Source organism: Bos mutus, chromosome 4, assembly GCF_027580195.1.
Source record: "Bos mutus isolate GX-2022 chromosome 4, NWIPB_WYAK_1.1, whole genome shotgun sequence".
NCBI lineage: Eukaryota > Metazoa > Chordata > Mammalia > Artiodactyla > Bovidae > Bos > Bos mutus.
The window spans coordinates 5,001,932-5,022,810 of record NC_091620.1 but is presented as its reverse complement, the minus strand read 5'-3'; the positions used below and the strand labels follow the sequence as shown (position 1 = coordinate 5,022,810).

Here is a 20,879-nt window from a genome sequence, read left to right as displayed (position 1 = left end):
AGCTGTGGACATGACGGTGATGGGAGTGAAGTCCATGCTGTAAAGAGCAATATTGCACAGGAACCTGGAATGTCAGGTCCATGAGTCAAGGTAAATTGGAAGTGCTCAAACAGGAGAAGGCAAGAGTGAACATCAATATTTTAGGAATCAGTGAACTCAAATGGACTGGAATGGGCGAATATAACTCAGATGACCATTATATCTACTACTGTGGGCAAGAATCCCTTAGAAGAAATGGAGTAGCTATCATGGTCAACAAGAGAGTCTGAAATGCAGTACTTGGATGCAATCTCAAAAACGGCAGAATGATCTCTGTTCATTTCCAAGGCAAACCATTCAATATCACAGTAATCCAAGTCTATGCCCCAACCAGTAATGCTGAAGAAGCTGAAGTTGAATGGTTCTATGAAGACCTACAAGACCTTCTAGAAGTAACACCCAAAAAAGATGTCCTTTTCATTATAGGGGACTGGAATGCAAAAGTAGGAAGTCAGGAAACACCTGGAATAACAGGCAAATTTGGCCTTGGAATACGGAATGAAGCAGGGCAAAGGTTAATTGAGTTTTGCCAAGAGAACGCACTGCTCATGGCAAACACCCTCTTCCAACAACACAAGGGATGACTCTACACATGGACATCACCAGATGGCCAACACCAAAATCAGATTGATTATATTTTTTGCAGCCAAAGATGGAGAAGCTCTATACAGATCAGGAGAAGACCAGGAGCATGACTCAGATCATGAACTCCTTATTGTAAAATTCAGACTTAAATTGAAGAAAGTAGGGAAAACCACTAGATCATTCAGGTATGACCTAAGTCACATCCCTTATGATTATACAGTGGAAGTGACAGATAGATTCAAGGGATTAGATCTGATAGACAGAGTGCCTGAAGAACTGTGGACGGAGGTTCATGACATCGTACAGGAGGCAGTGATCAAGACCATCCCCAAGAAAAAGAAATGCAAAAAGGCAAAATGGTTGTCTGAGGATGCCTTACAAATAGCTGAGAAAAGAAGAGAAGCAAAAGACAAAGGAGAATGCATTTGAATGCAGACCCCATTTGAATGCAGAGTTCCAAAGGATAGCAAGGAGAGATAAGAAAGCTGTCCTCAGTGATCACTGCAAAGAACTAGAGGAAAACAATTGAATGGGAAAGACTAGAGATCTCTTCAAGAAAATTAGAGATACCAAGGGAACATTTCATGCAAAGATGAGCTCCATAAAGGACAGAAATGGTATGGACCTAGCAGAAACAGAAGATATTAAGAAGAGGTGGCAAAAATACACAGAAGAACTGTACAAAAAAGATCTTCATGACCCAGATAACCGTGATGGTGTGATCACTCACCTAGAACCAGACATCCTGGAGTCCAAAGTCAAGTGGGCCTTACGAAGCATCACTCTGAACAAAGCTAGTGGAGGTGATGGAATGCCAGTTGAGCTATTTCAAGTCCTAAAAGATGATGCTGTGAAAGTGTTGCACCCAATATGCCAGCAAATTTGGAAAACTCAGCAGTGGCCACAGGACTGGAAAAGGTCAGTTTTCATTCCGATCCCAAAGAAAGGCAATGCCAAAAGGAATGTTCAAACTGCCAGACAATTGCATTCATGTCACATGCTAGCAAAGTAATGCTCAAAATTCTCCAAGCCAGGCTTCAACAGTACATGAACCATGAACTTCCAGATGTTCAAGCTGGATTTAGAAAAGGCAGTGGAACCAGAGATCAAATTGCCAACATCCATTGGATCATCGAAAACGCAAGAGAGTTCCAGAAAAACATCTACTTCTGCTTTATTGATTATGCCAAAGCCTTTGACTGTGTAGATCACAACAAACTGTGGAAAATTCTTAAAGAGATGGGAATACCAGACCACTTACCACTTACGTGCTGCAGTCTATGGGGTCGCAGAGTCAGACACGACTGAGTGACTGAAGTGGAACTGATGATGAGACTTGAAACCAGGTACTGTGAGACCTTCAGCTTTGTTCTTTTTTTCAGAATGGTTTTAGTTATTCAAAGGCCTTTTGCATTCCTATATAAATTTTAAAAATAGCTTGTCATTTTTCAAATAAATGTCTGCTAGGATTTGGATTTGGATTGTGTTTAGTCTGTAGAACAAACTGGAGAGGATTAACACCTCTACAGTATTGAGTCTTTCAGTCCCTGAACACTCTGTACTTACTTAGTTCTTTGATTTGTCTCACCAGTTTTTGTAGCTTTTTGTTTACATCTTGCACATTTGATGTTTTTGTGAATGGTGTTTTTAAAAAATTTAGTTTCCAATAGTTCATTTGTAGTACATAGAAATGCAATTGATTTCTTTATATTGATCTTTTTCAGCATTGCTCAGTTCATTTATTAGTTCTATTAAATCTGTTTTATAGGTTTCATTGAATTTTTTACTTTGATGTTTATGATTCTGTGAATAAAGACAGTTTTCCTTCCTCCTTTCCAGTACAGATGCCTTTACCTGCTTTTCTTGTCTATCGCATTGAGCAGAGACTACAGTGCAGTGTTGAATAGAAGCGGTGAGGGCAGGTGTTCTTGGCTTGTTCCTCACTGTAGTGGGAAAGCATTCTGGTTTTTACCACTAACTGTTATTAGCTGTAGTTTTTGTTACTTTGTTTTGGTAGACGCCTTTTACCGGTTGAAGAAGTTCCCTTCTTGTCCTGCTTAGCTGGAGTTGTTTTAATCAGGATTGGATGTTGGATTTTGTTAAATGCTTTTTCTTCCTCTGTTGAGATAATCATTCTCTTTTTTAGTCGTTGATGCCGTGTTCATTTTTTTGGTTTCATTTGTTTTCCTTTCTGTTTCATTTTGAATAGTGTCTGTTAATAATGTCTTAAAAGTCTACTAATCTTTTCTTTTGCAGTGTCTAATCTGTCATTAATTCCATCTAGTGTATTAGTCATATCTTGCATTGTAATTTTTCTCTGAAGAAGGTTAATTTAGGTCTGTTTTATGTCTTTTATGTCTCTTTTTACCAGGTTCAATCTTCTAACTTCTAAAGTGTAAGAAATATGGTTATAATTGTTTTAATGTCCTTGCTAGTCATTTTGTCATCTGTGTCATTTCTGAGTTGGTTGTTTTTCCACAAGCCAGTGTGTTCGTCAGTCAGTGTGTTCGTCAGTTCCTAGCTGAATACTCAAGAGAGGTCCTCTGTCTCCCTCCCAGGTTCCCACCCTGTGCAGCTGTCCAGCCACTGTGCTGTCCCAAGCTCCAGCGCGCCTCTTTACCTCGGTGAGGCGGCTGGATTCTGTCCCTCTTCCTTTCCACTCTGCATTCAGGAAGCCCTCTTTAGGTAGGAGCTATGGCAGACAGCAATTCATGGGGTTGCAAAGAGTTGGACACGACTGAGCGACTGAACTGAACTGATGGCATTCAGAGGACCACGTTGCTTGTTTCTCATCTCTTAGCATCATTGACCTTCATTGCTATATGTCCAGGGTCTTGAATACCACAAGTTTGCATATTTTGTCCAGTTTTTTGATTAATGAAAGTGTGAGAGACTGTCTCCTTTATTTAGCTTTGGCTGGACTCCGAAGTCAATGAACATATTTCTAATTGATGTACTATAATGAAAACTTGTTTGCAGAGTAAGACTGGTCAGATTTAAAGTCTTTCCTTTAACAACATTGTCTTCCATTACCCCTAAAAAGTGGGACCTCTTGTTAGTTTTAGAATTTTTGTGTGTGTGTGAATAAATAAAACAATTTACAGTGAGCTTATTTACATTAGTCCTGAAATTAATGATGTTCATGATTAATTATGGATTTTATTATTTTATATTCTTTAAGTCACATTTAATTTTTGATACTGTGTAGGTAAATTTTATATCAAAAGCCTGGTTTTAGAGAAGGGAATTTAAAAATCTAGTCAAGATAATAATTTATACTAACTATTATGGGAATCCAGAGAGGGGGAAAATGTGTTAATCCCAATATTTTATCAGAGAACATTCAATTTATAAATTTGCTTTCTATAGCAAAATGTATGTGCTCTTTTTGGCAGTCTTTCATTAAAGCCATGGATATTCATGGCAGTCATTTGTATGATATGCCAGCAAACATGATTTATTGAGAAAGTTACTTTAATGGTCCTTTTAGTGTGTCAAGCTTTATATATTCTCTCACAACTTCTTGCTAGTTAAGGAACATGAATATGCTTGCTAAAAGTCAAAGTTGACTCAGGTGGGCTAACAAACGTAAATTCTCTTGACTCATACTGCAGGTGGAGTAATCAGCTCTGTCTTGAAGTGAGGTTTTGTCCTTAGTTCTTTTATAGGTATGGATAAAGAAAAGATCTTTATTCAAGGAACTATGCATAAGACATTTTCAGTTTAATCCTAGTGCAGGGAGCTGATTTCGTGGTTTATTGTGAAGAGTATTTTATTGACAGATAATTCAGATAATGTTACCATATGCTTAGCTGCTGCTTACTAACTGAGCTTCTTACCTGGTATATCTTTTAAAGAAATGAACTTCTGAATGGAAATAAACTTTTCAGTGTTTGACTAAGAGAGTTGTAGTTATTGTTGTTCAGTCGCTCAGTTGTGTCTGTCTCTGTAACCCCATGGACTGCAGCATGCCAGGCTTCCCTGTCCTTCACCATCTACCAGAGCTTGCTCAAACTCATGTCCATTGAGTCGGTGATGCTAACCCACCATCTGATCCTCTGTTGTCCCCTTCTTCTCCTGCCCTCAGTTTTCCCAGCAACAGGGTCTTTTCCAATGAGTCGACCCTTCACATCAGGTAGCTGAAGTATTGGAGCTTCAGCTTCAGTGACAGTCCTTCCAATGAATATTTAGGATTGATTTCCTTTAGGATTGACTGGTTTGATCTTCTTGCAGTCCAGGGTACTCTCAAGAGTCTTCTCCAGCACAATTCAAAAGCATCAATTCTTTGGTGCTCAGCCTTCTTTATAGTCCAACTCTCACATCCATACATGACTGCTAGAAAAACCATAGCTTTAATAGACAGATCTTTGTTGGCAAAGTAATGTCTCTGCTCTAATATGCTTCCAGTGAGGAAGCATCTTTTAATTTCATGGCTGCAGTCACCATCTGCAGTGATTTTGGAGCCCAAGAAAACAAAGTCTGTCACTGTTTCCATTGTTTCCCCATCTACTTGCCATGAAGTGATGGGACCAGATGCCATGATCTTCATTTTTTGAATGTTGAGTGTTAAGCCAACTTTTTCATTCTCCTCTTTCACCTTCATCAAGAGGCTCTTTAGTTCCTCTTCGCTTTCTGCCATAAGGGTGGTGTCATCTGCATATCTGAAGTTATTGATATTTCTGCTGGCAGTCTTGATTCCAGCTTGTGCTTCATCCACCCTGGCATTTCACATGATGTACTCTGCATATAAGTTAAATAAGCAAGGTGACAATATATAGCTTTGACGTGCTCCTGTCCCAGTTTTGAACCAGTCTGTTGTTCCATGTCAAGGACAGTTAAATAACATTAAATAATTAAAATTATCTTATGGTTAATAGTATTTTAAAATTTGCTGCCTTAGTACCCTTTTATGTCTTTCAGAAATAGAGATTTTGAAGTGTTTTACATTTGTACAAGTCTTTATTAACATGTCATTCACCCAGGGGATTTTTGCAGAAATTTGTGCCTGTGGCTGACTATTTGTTATGTAAGTGAATAGTGAAACACTTCGATCAATATTTGGGTAACAAAAGACATATTAATACATCTCTGGTCAATAAGTTGTTAAAACTTTTAAGTATTGCTGTTTTTTCTTAAGTGTTGGTATTATCAATAAAAAAGTACACTAGTCCAAATGGACTTTATAGTTCAGTCACCCAGTTGTGTCCATCTCTTTGCGACCCCATGAACTGTAGCATGCCAGGCCTCCCTCCTGTATATGTGTGTGTGTGTGTGTGTGTGTATTTATTTATATATACTTATATAGGCTATTCCATCCAAAAGCAGAATACACATTCTTTTCAAGTGCCCAAGGAACAGTCTCCAGAATAGATCACATGCTAAGCCTCAAAACAAGTCTTGGTAAATTTATGAAAATTGAAATCATATTAAGCATCTTTTCTAACAGCAATGCTTTGAAACTAAAGAGCAGCTACAATCTTTAAAAAATTCCTGAGGCTTCCCTGGTTTGTCCAGTGGCTAAGAATCCATGCTTCCACTGCAGGGGGCGTGGTTTTGATCCCTGCTTGAGACCCCACATGCTGTGTGGTGTAGCCAAAAGATAAATTCTCTGAATCACCTTTGCAGAGAAAATAAAAGTATATTAAAAAACAAACAAAAAACTTCCCAGAGCACAAACATATGGAGGCTAAGCAACATGTTCGTAAGCAACCAATGGGTCACTGATGAAATCAAAGGAGAAATTTTAAAATACCTATAGACAAATGAAAACAGTGAGCCAAAATCTGTGGGGTTCAGGAAAAGCAATTCTAAGAGGGACATTTATAGTGATACAGGCCTACCTCAGGAAACAAGAAGAATTTCAAATAAAGAATCTTACAGAGAAAGGAGAGCAAACAAAACACAACATTAGTAGAAGGAGAGAGTCATGAAAAATCAGAGCAAAGATAAATGAAACTTAAGAAAATAGAAATCGATGAAATTGAGAGCTGGTGTTTGAAAAGAAACAAAATTGATAAACCTTTACTCAGACTGATTACGGAAAAAATGTGAGGGCCCAAATAGCAGAAATTATAAAGAAGACATTACAGCCTACGCCACAGAACTACAAAGGATCATAAGAGATTACTAAGAAGAACTGTATGCCCCAATAAAATGGACAGCCTAAAAGAAGTGGACAAATTCCTAGGAGTGTACAGTCTCCCAAGACTGAACCAGGAAGATATAGAAAATATGAATAGGTAGTTACTAGTAATGAAATAGAATTAGAAATGAAAACTCCAACAAACACAAGTCCAGGACCAGACGGCTTCACAGGTGAATTCTAACAAACATTTGGAGAAGAGTTAACACCTATCCTTTTCAAACACTCCAAACAATTGCTTAGGAAGGCACACTGTCACCCTGGCATCCCTGGTATTAAAATCAGACAAAGATACCACACACAAAAAAATTATTGTCCAATATCACTTGAGTCAGCGTGTGCAAAAATCCTCAACAAAATCTTAGCAAAGTGAATTCAACAGTACATTAAAAGGATCGCACACTATGATCAAGTGGGATTTATTCCAGGGATGCAAGCAAGGATGGTTAAATATCTGCAAATCAGTGTGATATATCAAATTAAGAAACTTAAAGTATGCAAATATTGCTTATCTCAGTAGATACAGAAAACTCTTTTGTCAAAATTCAGCATCCATTTATGATAAAAACTCTGCACAAATTGGGTAGAGGGAACATACCTCGACATAATAAAGGCAATATATGATAAACCCACAACTGACATCAAACTCAGTGCTGAAGAGTTGAAAGCACTTCATTAAAGATCAGGAACAAGATAAGGATGCCCACTCCTGCCACTTTTATTCAACACACTAGGTGAAAACCTAGTCACAGCAGTGAGACAAGAAAAAATAACTAAAAGGAACCTAAATTAGAGAAAAAGTAAAACTATCACTGTTTTCAGGTGACATATACTAATAGAATCCTACAGACACTGCCAAAAAACCACTAGAGCTTATCAATGAACTCCATAAAGTTCCAGGATGTAATATTAATATATAAAGATCAGTAGACAGAAATCTGTTGCATATCTCCACACTAAAAACAAACTATCAGAAAAATTAATTTAAAAAAGAATCCCATTTACCATTGTATCAAAAAGAGCAAAATACCTAAGAGTATATCTAAATAAGGAGATTAAAGATCCATGCTCAGAAAACTATGACATTGATGAAAGAAATTGAAAGCAACAAAAACAGATGAAGGGAAATACAATGTTCATGGATTGGAAGAATTAACACTGTTAAAATGACCATACTACCTAAGATAATCTACAGATTCAGTACAATCAAAATACCAATGACATTTTTCACCGAAGTAGAACAAATAATTCTAAACTTCGTGTGGAACTATATAAAAGATACTGAAGTACCAAAACAGCTTTGAGAAAGAAGATTAAAACTGGAGGTCAGTGTGCCCTGATTTTAAACTATACCACAATACTACATCCATCAAAACAGCATGGTACTGGCACAAAAATAGACATATGTGTCCATGGAGCAGAATAGAAAGCCCAGAAACGAATCCATCCACCTATGGTCAATTAATCTGTGACAGAGGAGGCAAGAATATACAATGAGGAAAAGAAAGCCTCTTCAGTAAATGACGTGAAAAACTGGGCAGCTACATGCAGAGGAGACTGAACCATGTTCTCACATCATGCACAAAAATAAATACAACACAGGTTAGAGATGTAAATGTTAGACCTGAAGTCATAAAACTTCTAGAGGAAAGCATAGGCAGTATTCCCTCTGACATTGGTCTTAGCAGTATTTTGGGGAGATCTGTTTCCTCAGGCAAGGGGAGCAAAAGCAAAAATAAGCACATGGGACCACAGCAAACTAAAAGGCTTTTGCACAGTGAAGGGAACTCAGCAAAATGAAAGGCTGCCCACTGGATGGAAAAGATATTTGCAAATGATACATCCAGTAAGGAGTTAATATCCAAAATATTGCAAAGGATCAATGCCAAGAAACCAAACATCCCAGTCCAAAAACGGGCAGATTTAAATAGACATTTCTGCAAAGAAGACATACAGATGGCCAAAAGACACATAAAAAGATGCTCAGCATCATTAATTATTAGAGAAATGCACATCAGAATTACACTGAGGCATCACCTCACACTGGCCAGAATGGCCATCATCAAACAGTCTATATATAAATGCTGGAGAGGGTGTGGAGAGAAAGGAACCCTCCTGCTCTGTTGATGGGAATGTTGATTGGTGCAGCCATTGTGGAGACCAGTATGGAAGTTCCCTAAAAAACTAAAAATAGAGCTACCATATGATCCAACAGTCTTACTCCTGGGTAGGTTTCTGAAGAAAATGAAATCCCTAATTAGAAAGTAAATATGTACCCCTGTGTTGATTGCAGCGTTATTTACAGTAGCCGAGATTCGGAAGCAGCCTCAGTACCCATGAACAGATGAATGGATAGAGACGTGGTACGTACACACACACACACACACACACAGGAATATGACTCAGGCGTGAAAGACTCACATATTGCCATTTGTGGCAACATGGCTAGACCTCGAGGGCATCCTGCTTGATAAAACAGGCCAGATAGAGAATGACATACTGTGTGACTTCACTCACATATGAACTGTAGAAGACAAAAATGAGCAGCAAAACAGAATCAGAGTCACAGACACAGAGAGTAGACAGGTGGTTTCCAGGGCTGGGTGGTGAGTGGGGGAGAAAAACAGGTGCAGGAGATGAGGTCTGCAAAATTCACAGGATCTCAAATGTACAGTGTGGAGAATATAGTCAAAAACTAGATGGTGATCATTCTGAAATGTATAGAAATACCAAATCACAGTGTCACGTCATAGGAACTTGGATAGTGTTTTAGGCTGATTATACTTCAAAAGCAAACTCTTAGGAAAAAAAATTGGATTTGTGGTTACCAGAGGCAGGAGGTAGAGGAGGGGGAATTGGATGAAGGTCATCAACAGGTACAAATGTCCAGTTATGAGATGAATCATAGGGACATGATGTGCAACATGACAAATACAATTATTTGCTGTGTGTTATATAGGAAAGTTGTTAAGGGAGTGAATCCTAAGAGTTTTCATCACATGGAAAAAAATTTTGAAACTTAAAATTTTGTATCTGTTTGAGGTGATGAATGTTCACTGATCTGATCTTAATAATCATTTCATGGTATATATGAGTTAAAACATGCTGTACGTGTTAAACTTACGCAGTGATAAGCTGGAAAAGAAATAAGTACAATTTACAATTATTACTGTGACAAAATCCTCTTAGACATTTTAGAAAAGTGTTTATTTAAGACTTCTTTTTGTCTATTAGAAGATTTTCAGAATTGAAGAGCTTTGTAGTACTTAGCTGATATTATATTTCTAAAATGTTAAATTCTGAACAGCAGTCTTCCGGAGCTCACTCCTATAATCTCTGATGTTTTGTCTGAAGCCTCAGTGCGTCCACAGTAGCACCAGGCTTCTGGGTTTCTGTCTGAGGCCAACCTGAGGTGTCTGTGGCCAGAGCCTCTAACAACAGGGGTTGCTCTTCTCCTCATGTTTCCCACTGGGTCTTGACCTGCCTCTCCAGACACCAGGGTGAGCCCACTGAGAAGTTCTAGTGAAAGCACCTTTCCATTGTTCATAACGTACCTTCCAGTCTCACTGTGTGAATTCTCACCTACTGCCCCTGGCTTCCCTCTCATGGGGTGCGTGACACACAGCAACTTCTGGGTGACTCTGAATTACTAGTTAGCATGTAGCAGAGGTTTCCAAAGTAGAGTTGGTTTCCCCATAAATTCACAAAGTAAGTCATTGGGCTCTGTGGAGAAGCTATCAGAACTTGTATTTATTTTTATTGCTATAGTTTTTTAAGTCTTTCTTTTGTGTATAAAATAATATATAGGTCAGTGAGTAGTATGTATATAGTTTTCAAATAAAATACACATGTAATAGGTATATATACTCTAATTTTATTTTTGCTAATGGTAGTGTATGATCAAAAATTTTTGAGACCAGATCAGACTTGCATAGAGCATCTGGGCAGGGTTACCCTGTGACTCGTCAGCTCCTCTTCAAAGGAGCTTCCTGATGCCACAGTGGTGCGTGTGCGTGCGTGCGTGCCTCACCGCATGCTCAGGAGGCTTGGGCTCTAAGGACCAAAGATGCTTGTCTGGGGTCCCCAGGCCATGAGCCCACTGAAGTGTGTTTTGGGAGGACTGCATCTTGTTTACAGTTAACTTCCTAGGTTAAATTAAGTAGTACTTCATTTGAAAAATAATATATATAATTAGACACATGTTCCTTTTAACGAAGTCTTAGTAAGTCTTCACTCAGAGAAACTGCCGCCGAGTCGGTGCCATGACCTCATGGTGTGACCTACGCTATATGTGCTGCTAGGGTCCGGGTCCCTTCTACCTTCTTTGAAAAAGCACGTTATTGTACGTTTCCGTTAATCTTGTATTTCCTTAAACTACTTTGGTAGATTATTGTCTCTCAGATTCAGATACATTGGCCCTGGATACGTGTGGTTACACGAGACCTGCTTTTTGATACCTGCTCTTTTTCTGTCATCTCCACGAGCTACTTTCATAGAGTCTGTCCAGATAAGAGGTGATGGGATTGCGTTGAGTGGGGATGAGAGTTAAGTTTGAAAGTTAGCTGATGAGGTGACGTTGAGTTTAGTCAAAGCTGTTCTTGAAATTCGTAGGCCACCCATAAAATGAGAGGTGCGTGATTTTGGATATACAGGGCCTTAGTGGTTAAACTTGATATGGCCATGGTGAGCTCTCCAGCTTCTTCCTTAAAGAACATCAGTAGTCCCGTCACCTCTCACTTGACTGACCATTTGAATGCTGTTTTACTTTATTTATTTACCTGTCAGTAGTCAGAAAAATCCTTCCATATGCAGACTCTTTCCAAGAAGTATTGAGCCGAGGGCATGTACTTGTTGAATACAATGACTATTCAGACTTTTAAAAAAATAAGACTTGTTTTTTACATGTTCCAGGTGGATTTAAGTGGTGATGCATATAGAACACAACTGCAGTGTGTTTCTAGCGCACACAGCACTCACACTGCATCTCAGCCTTGGCCATTCATCCCACAGGACTGTAGCCTCCAGTTCACATATGTGATGTGTGTTTTCTTCCCCCTGGAGAAGAACCACTCTATTTGTTTATTTGTTAAGTAGTAATTTTTAAGTATGTGCAAGGCATTGCTCTGGGTTCTGGGATCATAGGGCTAAAAACAACAGAGTCTCTGTTCTTATAATTCCGCGGGAAGTAGGCAGTAAATGAACCACAAAGGAAAAGAAGCATTTCAGATAGTGTGTGCCTTGAAGAAACACTGTCAGGGTGGAGGGCCTCGGCAGGTCAGCTGTTGAGGGTAGAGGAGACAGGTGGCCTCTTGGAGGAGCTGGCATGTGAGCAGTGTAGGGAGGTGGGACAAGCGTTGGGGCGGGAGAGAGTTTGTCAGTGTCTCTCCCATCACAGCCTCATTTCCTGTTTTGGGGAGTGGCTGCACCCACTCTCCACACAGGAGCAGCACAGCGGGTTTCTTGTGGATGCAGGAGAATGCTGAGCGAGTGACCCGTTTCAGCTTCGCTGCTCACCACTGCCAGAGACTGACACGTGGACAGTTGCTTAGGCTGACTGCGGTTGGCCGCAGGACCATGACTGTCTGTGGTAACCGAGGATTCCCACTAACAGAAATGAGGAAGGCCATGGAATTTGATCTGATTTGTACTTTATCTTGGTAGATATATATTTATATAAATAGATTGTACCTAATTCATTAAGGGCTATTTTATTTGTTTTAACAGGAATCACTAGATTTGACCTGCTTGGAGACTTTGGAAGGTTTAACTGGCTGGGAAATTTCTATATTGTGCTATCCTACAATCTGCTCTTTGCTATCGTGACCACGCTGTGTCTGGTCAGAAAATTCACCTCTGCTGTGCGAGAAGAGCTTTTCAAGGCCCTAGGTAATCCTGAGGTTTATGGGTACTTTTTCTCTCTTTCCACTTTAATAATTTTAGGTTTTCAGCTAATTTTAAGTCTTTACCTATTCATTTTCCAGACGTGTGAATCCTTCGAGGCCACATTCCTGAACCACTGCTTATTGGTTATGTTCTTGTATAAGATTACTCCATTAAGCCTCATCTTTCTCATCTATAAAACAGTGATAATATCATCTTCAGAACTGTTGTGAATATTAACTAAAATAGTTCTTGTCAGGGCCTAAGGGAAGTCCTGACACCCGTGAGAGCTCAGCAAGCAGTAGCTCTTTTATTATGATGATGAGAGCAGTTGTGATGAACTGTGAGGTGCAAGGCTTATATTCTGGTAATGATGCCTCTTACTATTTTTTAGTTTAAGATTTTTTTTGAGAATTGGATTTTGTAAGTTTCAGGCTGACCCACAATTACAGTTCTCTTCATAAGTCAGATAATAATTTGGAATAAAAATATTAGTGTTTGGCATTAATAAGAGAGAGGGCATTTATTATGTATTCCATGAGTCATATGCATTGAGACAGTATTAAAAACTCATAGATTTGGCTAAGCTATAAAAGGTATAGATGTCACCCATGACCGTATTTTTCATGCTTAATTCAACATTTGTGATAAGCATATTTCAGGCTTTGTATTTTGGGAATACCAAGACAATATAAACTGTCTTGCTTTTAAACCTTCTTGGGTTTAGGGTGTGTAATTTTATAAAAGAGGGGAAAGGTAGTGATTTATGGTTAGAAAGTCCTGACGTTAGCTCATTTACCTGAATTGACACCATGTGAATGCTCATAGTCCACGTGCCTCTGTGGCTCTGAGCTGTTGCAGAGCACAGTATAACGGTGGTGCCTGAAGGTCCTGTTCGCATGTACAGGGATGTCTGCCAGGCAGACCACAGAAAGCTTTACACACCACCAAGCTTTCCAATCCTGATGCTTGAAAGGATGGCCACTGGGAAGAAAAAAGGACTTCAGATTGTCTACTCATGTCTGTTTTACTGTGAATTTATCCTAGGAGACAGTGGCTGATGAAATACTGGGCAGAAAAGGAAGAGTTACATCTCATTTCAGCTGAAGCCCCAGACACTTTGGGAATTTTAATGCCCAGGTTCCATAATGCTGGTCAGATTAAAATCTAAAGATAAAGTGGGAATCAAACAGTCCTCTTAGCCAGATGTTTAGAGTTATATTTTCATATTTAGCTTGTTGTAGCACCAGCAATATTAGTTACCCATAATCTCAGATAAATTCCTACTTATCATTCACTAAAATGAGATGGTGGTAAATGCTGCTGCTAAGTCGCTTCAGTCGTGTCCGACTCTGTGTGACCCCAGAGACAGCAGCCCACCAGGCTCCGCGGTCCCTGGGACTCTCCAGGCAAGAACACTGGAGTGGGTTGCCATTTCCTTCTCCAATGCATGAAGTGAAAAGTGAAAGTGAAGTCGCTTAGTCGTGTCCGACTCTTCGTGACCCCATGGACTGCAGCCTACCAGGCTCCTCCGTCCATGGGATTTTCCAGGCAAGAGTACTGGAGTGGGGTGCCATCAACTTGCAGTAAATTTAGCATTTGAGTCGGGTGTTTTGGATATCATCTTGCTAAAGAAGTCTTTATTACAATAGTAAGGTAGGGGACTTCCCTGGTGGTCCAGGGGCTCCCAATGCAGGAGGCCTGGGCTCAATCCCTGGGCAGGGAACTAGATCCCACATGCCCCAGCTAAGACCTGGCACAGACAAATAAATAAATAAATAAAGTAGTAAGATATAATTTACCCTAAGGTAAAGCTTGTGTATGTTGTATTGGCTCTTTGACCATAAGAGGCAGTGGTGTTATCAAGAGCTATGTAGAACATCTAATAAACATAGTTTTCCTAAGGTTTTCTGTTACTCTTTGGAACGCTCTAAGGAGGCAATACTTGATACCTAGAAAAAGATCCTCATTAAGTGTATATAATGTGTGAATGATCTGAAATCTTAATATGATTTCACTGAGGATCATATAATTTGATCAGAAAATATAAAACTTAACCATCTCCTTTCTTTTTCTTCTTTTGTGTGTTGGGGATGGCGCGGGAGGGCTTTTTCCCTCTCCTGCTGTGGGTTGAGAATCACAGTCTTTCTCATAGAGCCTCTGGCACAGGGCAGCCACTGGGAATTCACCTGCCGTGATGGTGGAACCGGTGATGATTTCTACAGTAGAGAAACACTGTAGTTTTTCCAAATAGATAACCTGTGCCCCACCCAGGTTTGAGAAGTAGCTCATCAGAATAATGGCCCCTGAAGGGGCTGAGTCTCCCCGAGGGCTGACCACCTGGTGGCCGTGCACCCTGCCTGCCGCCCCCTGCAGCCAGCCTGTGTTAGCACACTGCCCCGTGTCTGTGTCCAGCTGGAGCTGTAGGCGCCTTTCGTCACTCAGCGGCTCAGCCACTCCTGAAACCGGAACTGTGTGTGTGTGTTTGACTGACTTATTTTTTCCTTCCCAGTCATCCATCATAGACAGGCTCAATTTCACTTTTTTTCCATGAAGATATGCAGGTGATAGAAATTTTAAAATTTGGAATGTTGTGTTGGCTTGTGAGGGGTATAAAATTGTATATCAAGTTAGCTAGAAAACTACTTGAAATTTTAGGGGGAAAAATCATCCAAGTATATTTTTACAAATATCTGAGCCTCATAAAAGTCATTCCCTGGAAATCTTTTCCACGGGTGTGCTGCTTATGTGTTCTTGAATATCTTTATGCTTCGTTTTGTTAAAGTGCTCAGAGCTTTAGTGCCAGTTAAATACTTGAAACTTCCTACCAGCTTTTGTGCCCACGCAGGCACAGTGCTGCCCAGTGTGTCAGTGCCCTGTGAGCCCTCGCCGCGTGGTAGAGGGCAGGGGCGCAGCTCCCGAGGCAGGATGCGCGTTGACTCAGTGTTCAGGCTGCTCTTGGTCCTTTCCTTCTTCTTGGTAACACTCTCCGTTGCTTTTCTTTTTCCTTACATGCTTAATGTCTTAGTGTGTGTTCCCCTGCATTTTCCTGTGAGTGTGTATGTATGAGTGTATTTTAAAACAAAAATGGGATCATCTTTGTTTCAGGTTATTCCCTAAGAAGGGCACTTGAGGATGGGGATAAGCTTGCAGGCGCAGGTTCATTAGAAGTTGCTCCTGGGACCGAGGTGGAGGGCGTGGCGTGGCGGGGGCTGTGTGGAGGGCAGGGGCTCTGCCCTCAGCGGAGGAAGCTGAGCCTGCCCTGTGGGAGGCTGGGTGAGGGGACAGCTCCTGCACGAGGGGAGGCTTGGCTTCCCGCCAGGCACCTGTCTTCAGCGGAGGCCCTGGGCGCTGCCGGTGGGGCATGGAGCCCTTTCTTGCTGCAGGGAGTGTGCCACGCGGCAGTCTCCTCAGGAGCACCTCATGTTCTGCCCAGCCTCTCAGCAGTGCATTAGTTCTTACATTTTCTTCGTTTTTCTGCAGGGCTTCATAAACTGCACTTATCAGATACGCCAAGGGATTCAGACACAGCAAAGCCTTCTGCAAACGGGCATCAGAAAGCACTGTGAGGCCCCAGCGCCACTCTGCAGTCGAGAGCGAGCACCCCACACTCGTGACATTCCCGCCAGCCAGGCCATCCCGCTGACCACGGTCCATGTGTCGGGCCTGTGCCTGCCTGTGTCCCCGTCTTCATAATTTGAGGGCTTGGCTGTCGCAGGTCGTCTCCTCTTTGTTTGCCTTTGGGTGGACCTTATAGTTTCCAGCCAAGCGCAGGCTCCTCCAGGCAGCACGTCTTCTGGGGGACATGCTTGCTTGCATCAGCTGTGCAGCCATGAGGATGTGAGAAAAGGCAACTTTAGGGCTTTCTAAGGATTCATGTAAATCTCATTATATAGCCCATTCAAAGTGTAGACACCTACATGAAAGGCATCCTTCCTTAGTCCTCAGATGGGCAGTTTCTGCAAAAAAATGGAAGTCTATAGGTGTTACTGCAGTGGCTGCACTGAAACTGTCATGGTTGCAAATGACATTTTCTACTTCCTTCAAGAAAAAAACAAAAGCATAGTTCTGACTTAAGTTACCAAATATTGACTGGAATTTGAGTTAAGGGAAAAATACACAACTCTTCTAAACCTGAGCCTTGGTAGAATGCACAGGAATCCGTCTGCTGTCCAGTGTGATAAGCTATAGCAGGATATGTTGCGTCGTCATATTTTCTGACAGTTTATGTGTAAATAATTCAATATTACCTCTCAAAACATAGTTGCCAGTGTTGAATACACTTGTAACTTAGATTTTGCCTTATAGGCTATATGTACACTCAGTTTTTTTTTTAAACATTTTTTTCAGGAATCTTGTAATTCCCTGTAATCCTGTGTCCATTATGGAACCGTAAATCCTCTGTGGTAGAAAGCCCTTCTTTCGCCTTCGGTCACTTCTGCACATGCCAAGTTAAGCCTCAGACTTACAAAGGTGATCATTTAAAGCCAGAACACACAGCGTCAGCCAGCGTTCGTGGTGTCAGGACTGTTCTGCAGTGCATCGTGACCTCACGCTCATTCAGTTATTAAACTGTAAATAATTGTGGGGACAGGTTTTTGACCTCAAGTCCACTGAGTAAAAACTATACCGTGGTAACTCTGTGTCACCTTCGCTAGGTTAGAGCACCAGAAACTGTGCATCAGAAGCAGGAGGCGGGCCCCTCACACGCAGTTCATACCATGAGGCCTAAAGTGCGTGTGCCCACATGCACTGTGTGTGTGGCCGTAGAGTGTCTGTGTTCAGACACAAGTAAAAGAATAGTTTTCTCAGATTGTTGAATTTAAAGGTTCTGGGGAGAGAAATTTATGAAAAATAGGCTGTATATATTTGACAAAAAATTTCCACTAAGAACCAAAATTATAAGAAAAGTAACTCAGCTCCATGTGTAGACTTCTTTATTTATATCTCTGCATTTCCTTCTGAGTTTCTCTTGTTAAAATGCAGCTTAGTTTCAAAACAAAAGAACATTTTGTGATTCTAAATGACCCTCAGTACATACAAGCAGTCTAGTGTGGGTGAATTTCTCAGCGTAAGATCCACGTACTGAGAAAAATTTATAAAAAATGGCTTTCTTCAATTTTACTGGTAATTATACCTATTTAAGCATTAGTTGGAGGTTTTGATTTTTACTGAAACTTGCTTGCTTTGAGCAGACCAGGTCAAGGGGAGAAGAGAAAAAAGTTCCTTTAAATAAAAGAATATTACTTTTAACTTACACCACTTTCAGGGCACACATCCAGAAGAGCTTCTGGGTATTTGTAAGATGTCTGAAAATTTTTGAGTAAAGTATTAAACTTTTCAACATCTGTATCATCTCTTTGCTCATCTTAAAGTTTCTTTCCATCAGAGGATGTAAGCCAGGTTTGGATCAGTACGGAGTGAAATGTAAAATGGATTTTTCAAGCTCTCATTGGGTGCTTCTTCACTGCTGTGTGGAATAGAGGTATGGTTTTAAACCTTGGGCCTCGGATGTGTTCTGTGTGAACAAATACAGGTTGTTACGTCCTCGGTCTGCACGTAATGACAACCACTTGAGACTACAGATACCCCGTATATTCCCGGTCACATCCACAGTCCCGTTCCTGAGTGAAACGCTCATTCTAATCTCAGGCGCTTCTCTCCGACACATGCTGGAGGCTGGTGCGTGGCCCTGTGCTGGGGTTGATGGGGGGCAGCACGTGGAGCTGGGCCAACAGCCAGGAGTGCCGTTGGGCGGGGGGCGGCGCCCAGGAGGCCTCGGGCCGGAGGGCCCCGCGCTGCAGTCAGACGCCCAGCTGCCCTGCTCCTGAGTGGGCGGGGTACGTCAGTGACGGATTTAATAAGGCTCCTCTCACGTTTTCTCACTTCTGGGAACCAATGTATTGGTTCTGTGGTATTTAAATGTGTTGGTTACACATTTTACACATACAACATTTGTAATGATCTTCACTGATTTTCCAAGGTATTTCTTAGGTTTAAAATTTATTTAGCATTAGGTACATTCTCTATGAAAACGAACCTGCTGTAAATGTGAGACTTGATGTGAAGACTCTGTGTGCACACACGTTAGCACCTTCTGTGCCACGCTGAGGGGCGGGCAGCAGATGAGAACGAAACCTCACTGGTGGTTGTCACACCTGACCTGGGGCAGTGGCTTCTGCCTGGCTCTGCTGGGGGCACAGGTGACCCCTGTGGCCTCAGTGGTCACCGTGTTTGCTTACAGCACAGGCTTACGTCGTGCTCCTCTGTGGCTCTCTGTGTTGTTAGCACAGTTCAGTGTATTTAGTGTATAAAGGCAGTGCTTGCGATGAGGATGTATGCGGTACTGACTATTTACACTTTTAAAAACTGGTATGGTGTTACTTTGAAAATAGTGTTTGGATGCACTGGCAAATGATTTTTGTTTACAGAGTGTTTTGTTTACAAATTATCAGTCTTGTTTGTTTCTATGAGATTACTTTTAGTGTGACTTTCTCAGAAATTAAAGTTTTACAAAAAGTGATTTCATATTTTGGTTTACAAGTACTCAAATATTTGTGTTTTTGTTTTTTTATCTTAAATACCCTCATGGCTAAAACTTAAGGGTGCAGGTTACGTTCATTTCAGTCTTACGAAGGGCAGTAGTTACTCTGGTGGAATGGTAAGTTGAGGAAGAAGTGCATGTTTTCTGCCCTTTTTGTTGGGGAGTTTTTGGTAGGTCAATTTCTTGCGACCTAAAATGATTGAAATCATGTATGTTATGTTATATATTTGACTTACTTAGATACGATTTCTCTAATTTTTTCCACTGAAGGACTGAGCCACATACCTGACTGTGGTCTGGGCAGCTTAATCCAGAGTCTTTGGAAGGCACATGCCCTTAGCATCTGGTTCATTCACTGACAGAAGCCTCTCCGGCAGTGACTTTCAGACTTCTGACCACAGTAAGAAATCCAGTTTACAGTGTAACACACACACTTCTATGCATACAAACAAAAATCTAAGAAAACAGTACCTGCTTTTACTGTGTGTGACGCTTGCTGCCATTTTCTGTCCTGTTTTGTTTTGGGTTTTTTTTTTTTTTTGTATATATATTTTTTAATTAGATAGAAACCACTAAGTCATTTCCTGGCTGAAAGAATGATGAATACAAAGAATTGTTTTGGCTTTTGAATATTGTTCAGGTAAAATCCATTATTGCAGATACCACTGAAGCAAAAAGATTGAGTGTGAAAATTATTTGTTGCACTGCAAAGAATGTAATTAATAAAGTCAGTAGAAATTGCTGACTCTAAAACAAGTTTCAAAACTAAGTGGATTATAAAGTTTGGATTATAAAGTTGGATTACAAATTTTCAAAACTAAGTGATCCATATGTGTTGAAGGAGTAGTGCTGGGAGCTCATTTTCAAGAGAAGTTACTTAACTTCCAATTCTTTGTAATTCAATTAGGAAAGTTTTTTTCAAGTTCAGGTGTAATCAGGTAGGCACTTCAGACAGCCCAGTCGCTATGGGTGTGACTTTGGTGTGTGCTCTTCCTGGCGTGTGAAGAAGCCCGCTTCTCACAAGCAGGGTCACGGGAGCCGGGCAGACACAGCTGCTGTGCTCTTCTCTGAGGACCAGAGACAGCAAAGGGCCTCGGCGTCTGAACGCAGGCAGCTGCACCCACACGTCGCTGTGGGTCTGAGGAAGAGAGCTGTATCGGCTCCTACAAGTACAGTATTCTACTACGAGACTGCTGCGATGGCTGTTCCTTTGAAAAGCTGTTGTTTTAAAAGAACAGCCTGCCTGCAGACTGGGACACCGAGCATCAGGAGCAGGGTGCCCCTGGAGCCAGTGTGCTGACTCGAGGCCTCCTGAGGCCTGCAGTCTCCCTGTGTCGGCTCAGCAGTGGGCGTGAGGGTGAGGTGACGGGTTAGCCGCCAGAGCCGGGCCTGGCCCTCCCTGGCCGCACCTGCACTCTCCCTTCTGTCTCTACTTCTTAGCAGCCACCCACTTCTTTGCTCTTTTTAGTCCTCACCGTGGCATCTCATCAGGACTCGAAGTCAGGGGGTGAAGTCAGGAGGCGGATGCAGAGTCCTTGCTGTCAGCAGCCCTGGGAGCTGGGGAGATGCTCGTCTCTGCTCCAGAGCTCAGGGGCCCAAGCACAGGGAGGTAAGGACGTGGCCTGGGGACACGCCAGCGAGGTGTAGCACTGGCTGTGAGCACAGGTCCGTATCGCTGCCACCTCCCCT

At 41.3% G+C, this 20,879-nt stretch overlaps 1 protein-coding gene across 4 annotated transcripts in view; it reads left to right on the top strand.

The window, feature by feature from the left end:
* LMBR1 (limb development membrane protein 1) overlaps nt 1-19,711 on the top strand; it is a 136,631-nt gene extending 116,920 nt beyond the window's left edge. For 2 of the 4 annotated variants that reach the window (XM_070368990.1, XM_070368991.1), the window contains 2 exons: nt 12,491-12,652; nt 16,130-19,710. In XM_070368990.1, coding sequence (XP_070225091.1) covers nt 12,491-12,652; nt 16,130-16,215 — 248 coding nt within the window. In that variant the 3' untranslated portion in view covers nt 16,216-19,710. Of the gene's footprint in view, nt 1-12,490; nt 12,653-16,129 lie in introns of all 4 variants that reach the window. The other 2 variants (XM_070368992.1, XM_070368989.1) reach the window with 2 other exon arrangements.
* The last annotated feature ends 1,168 nt before the right edge of the window (nt 19,712-20,879 follow it).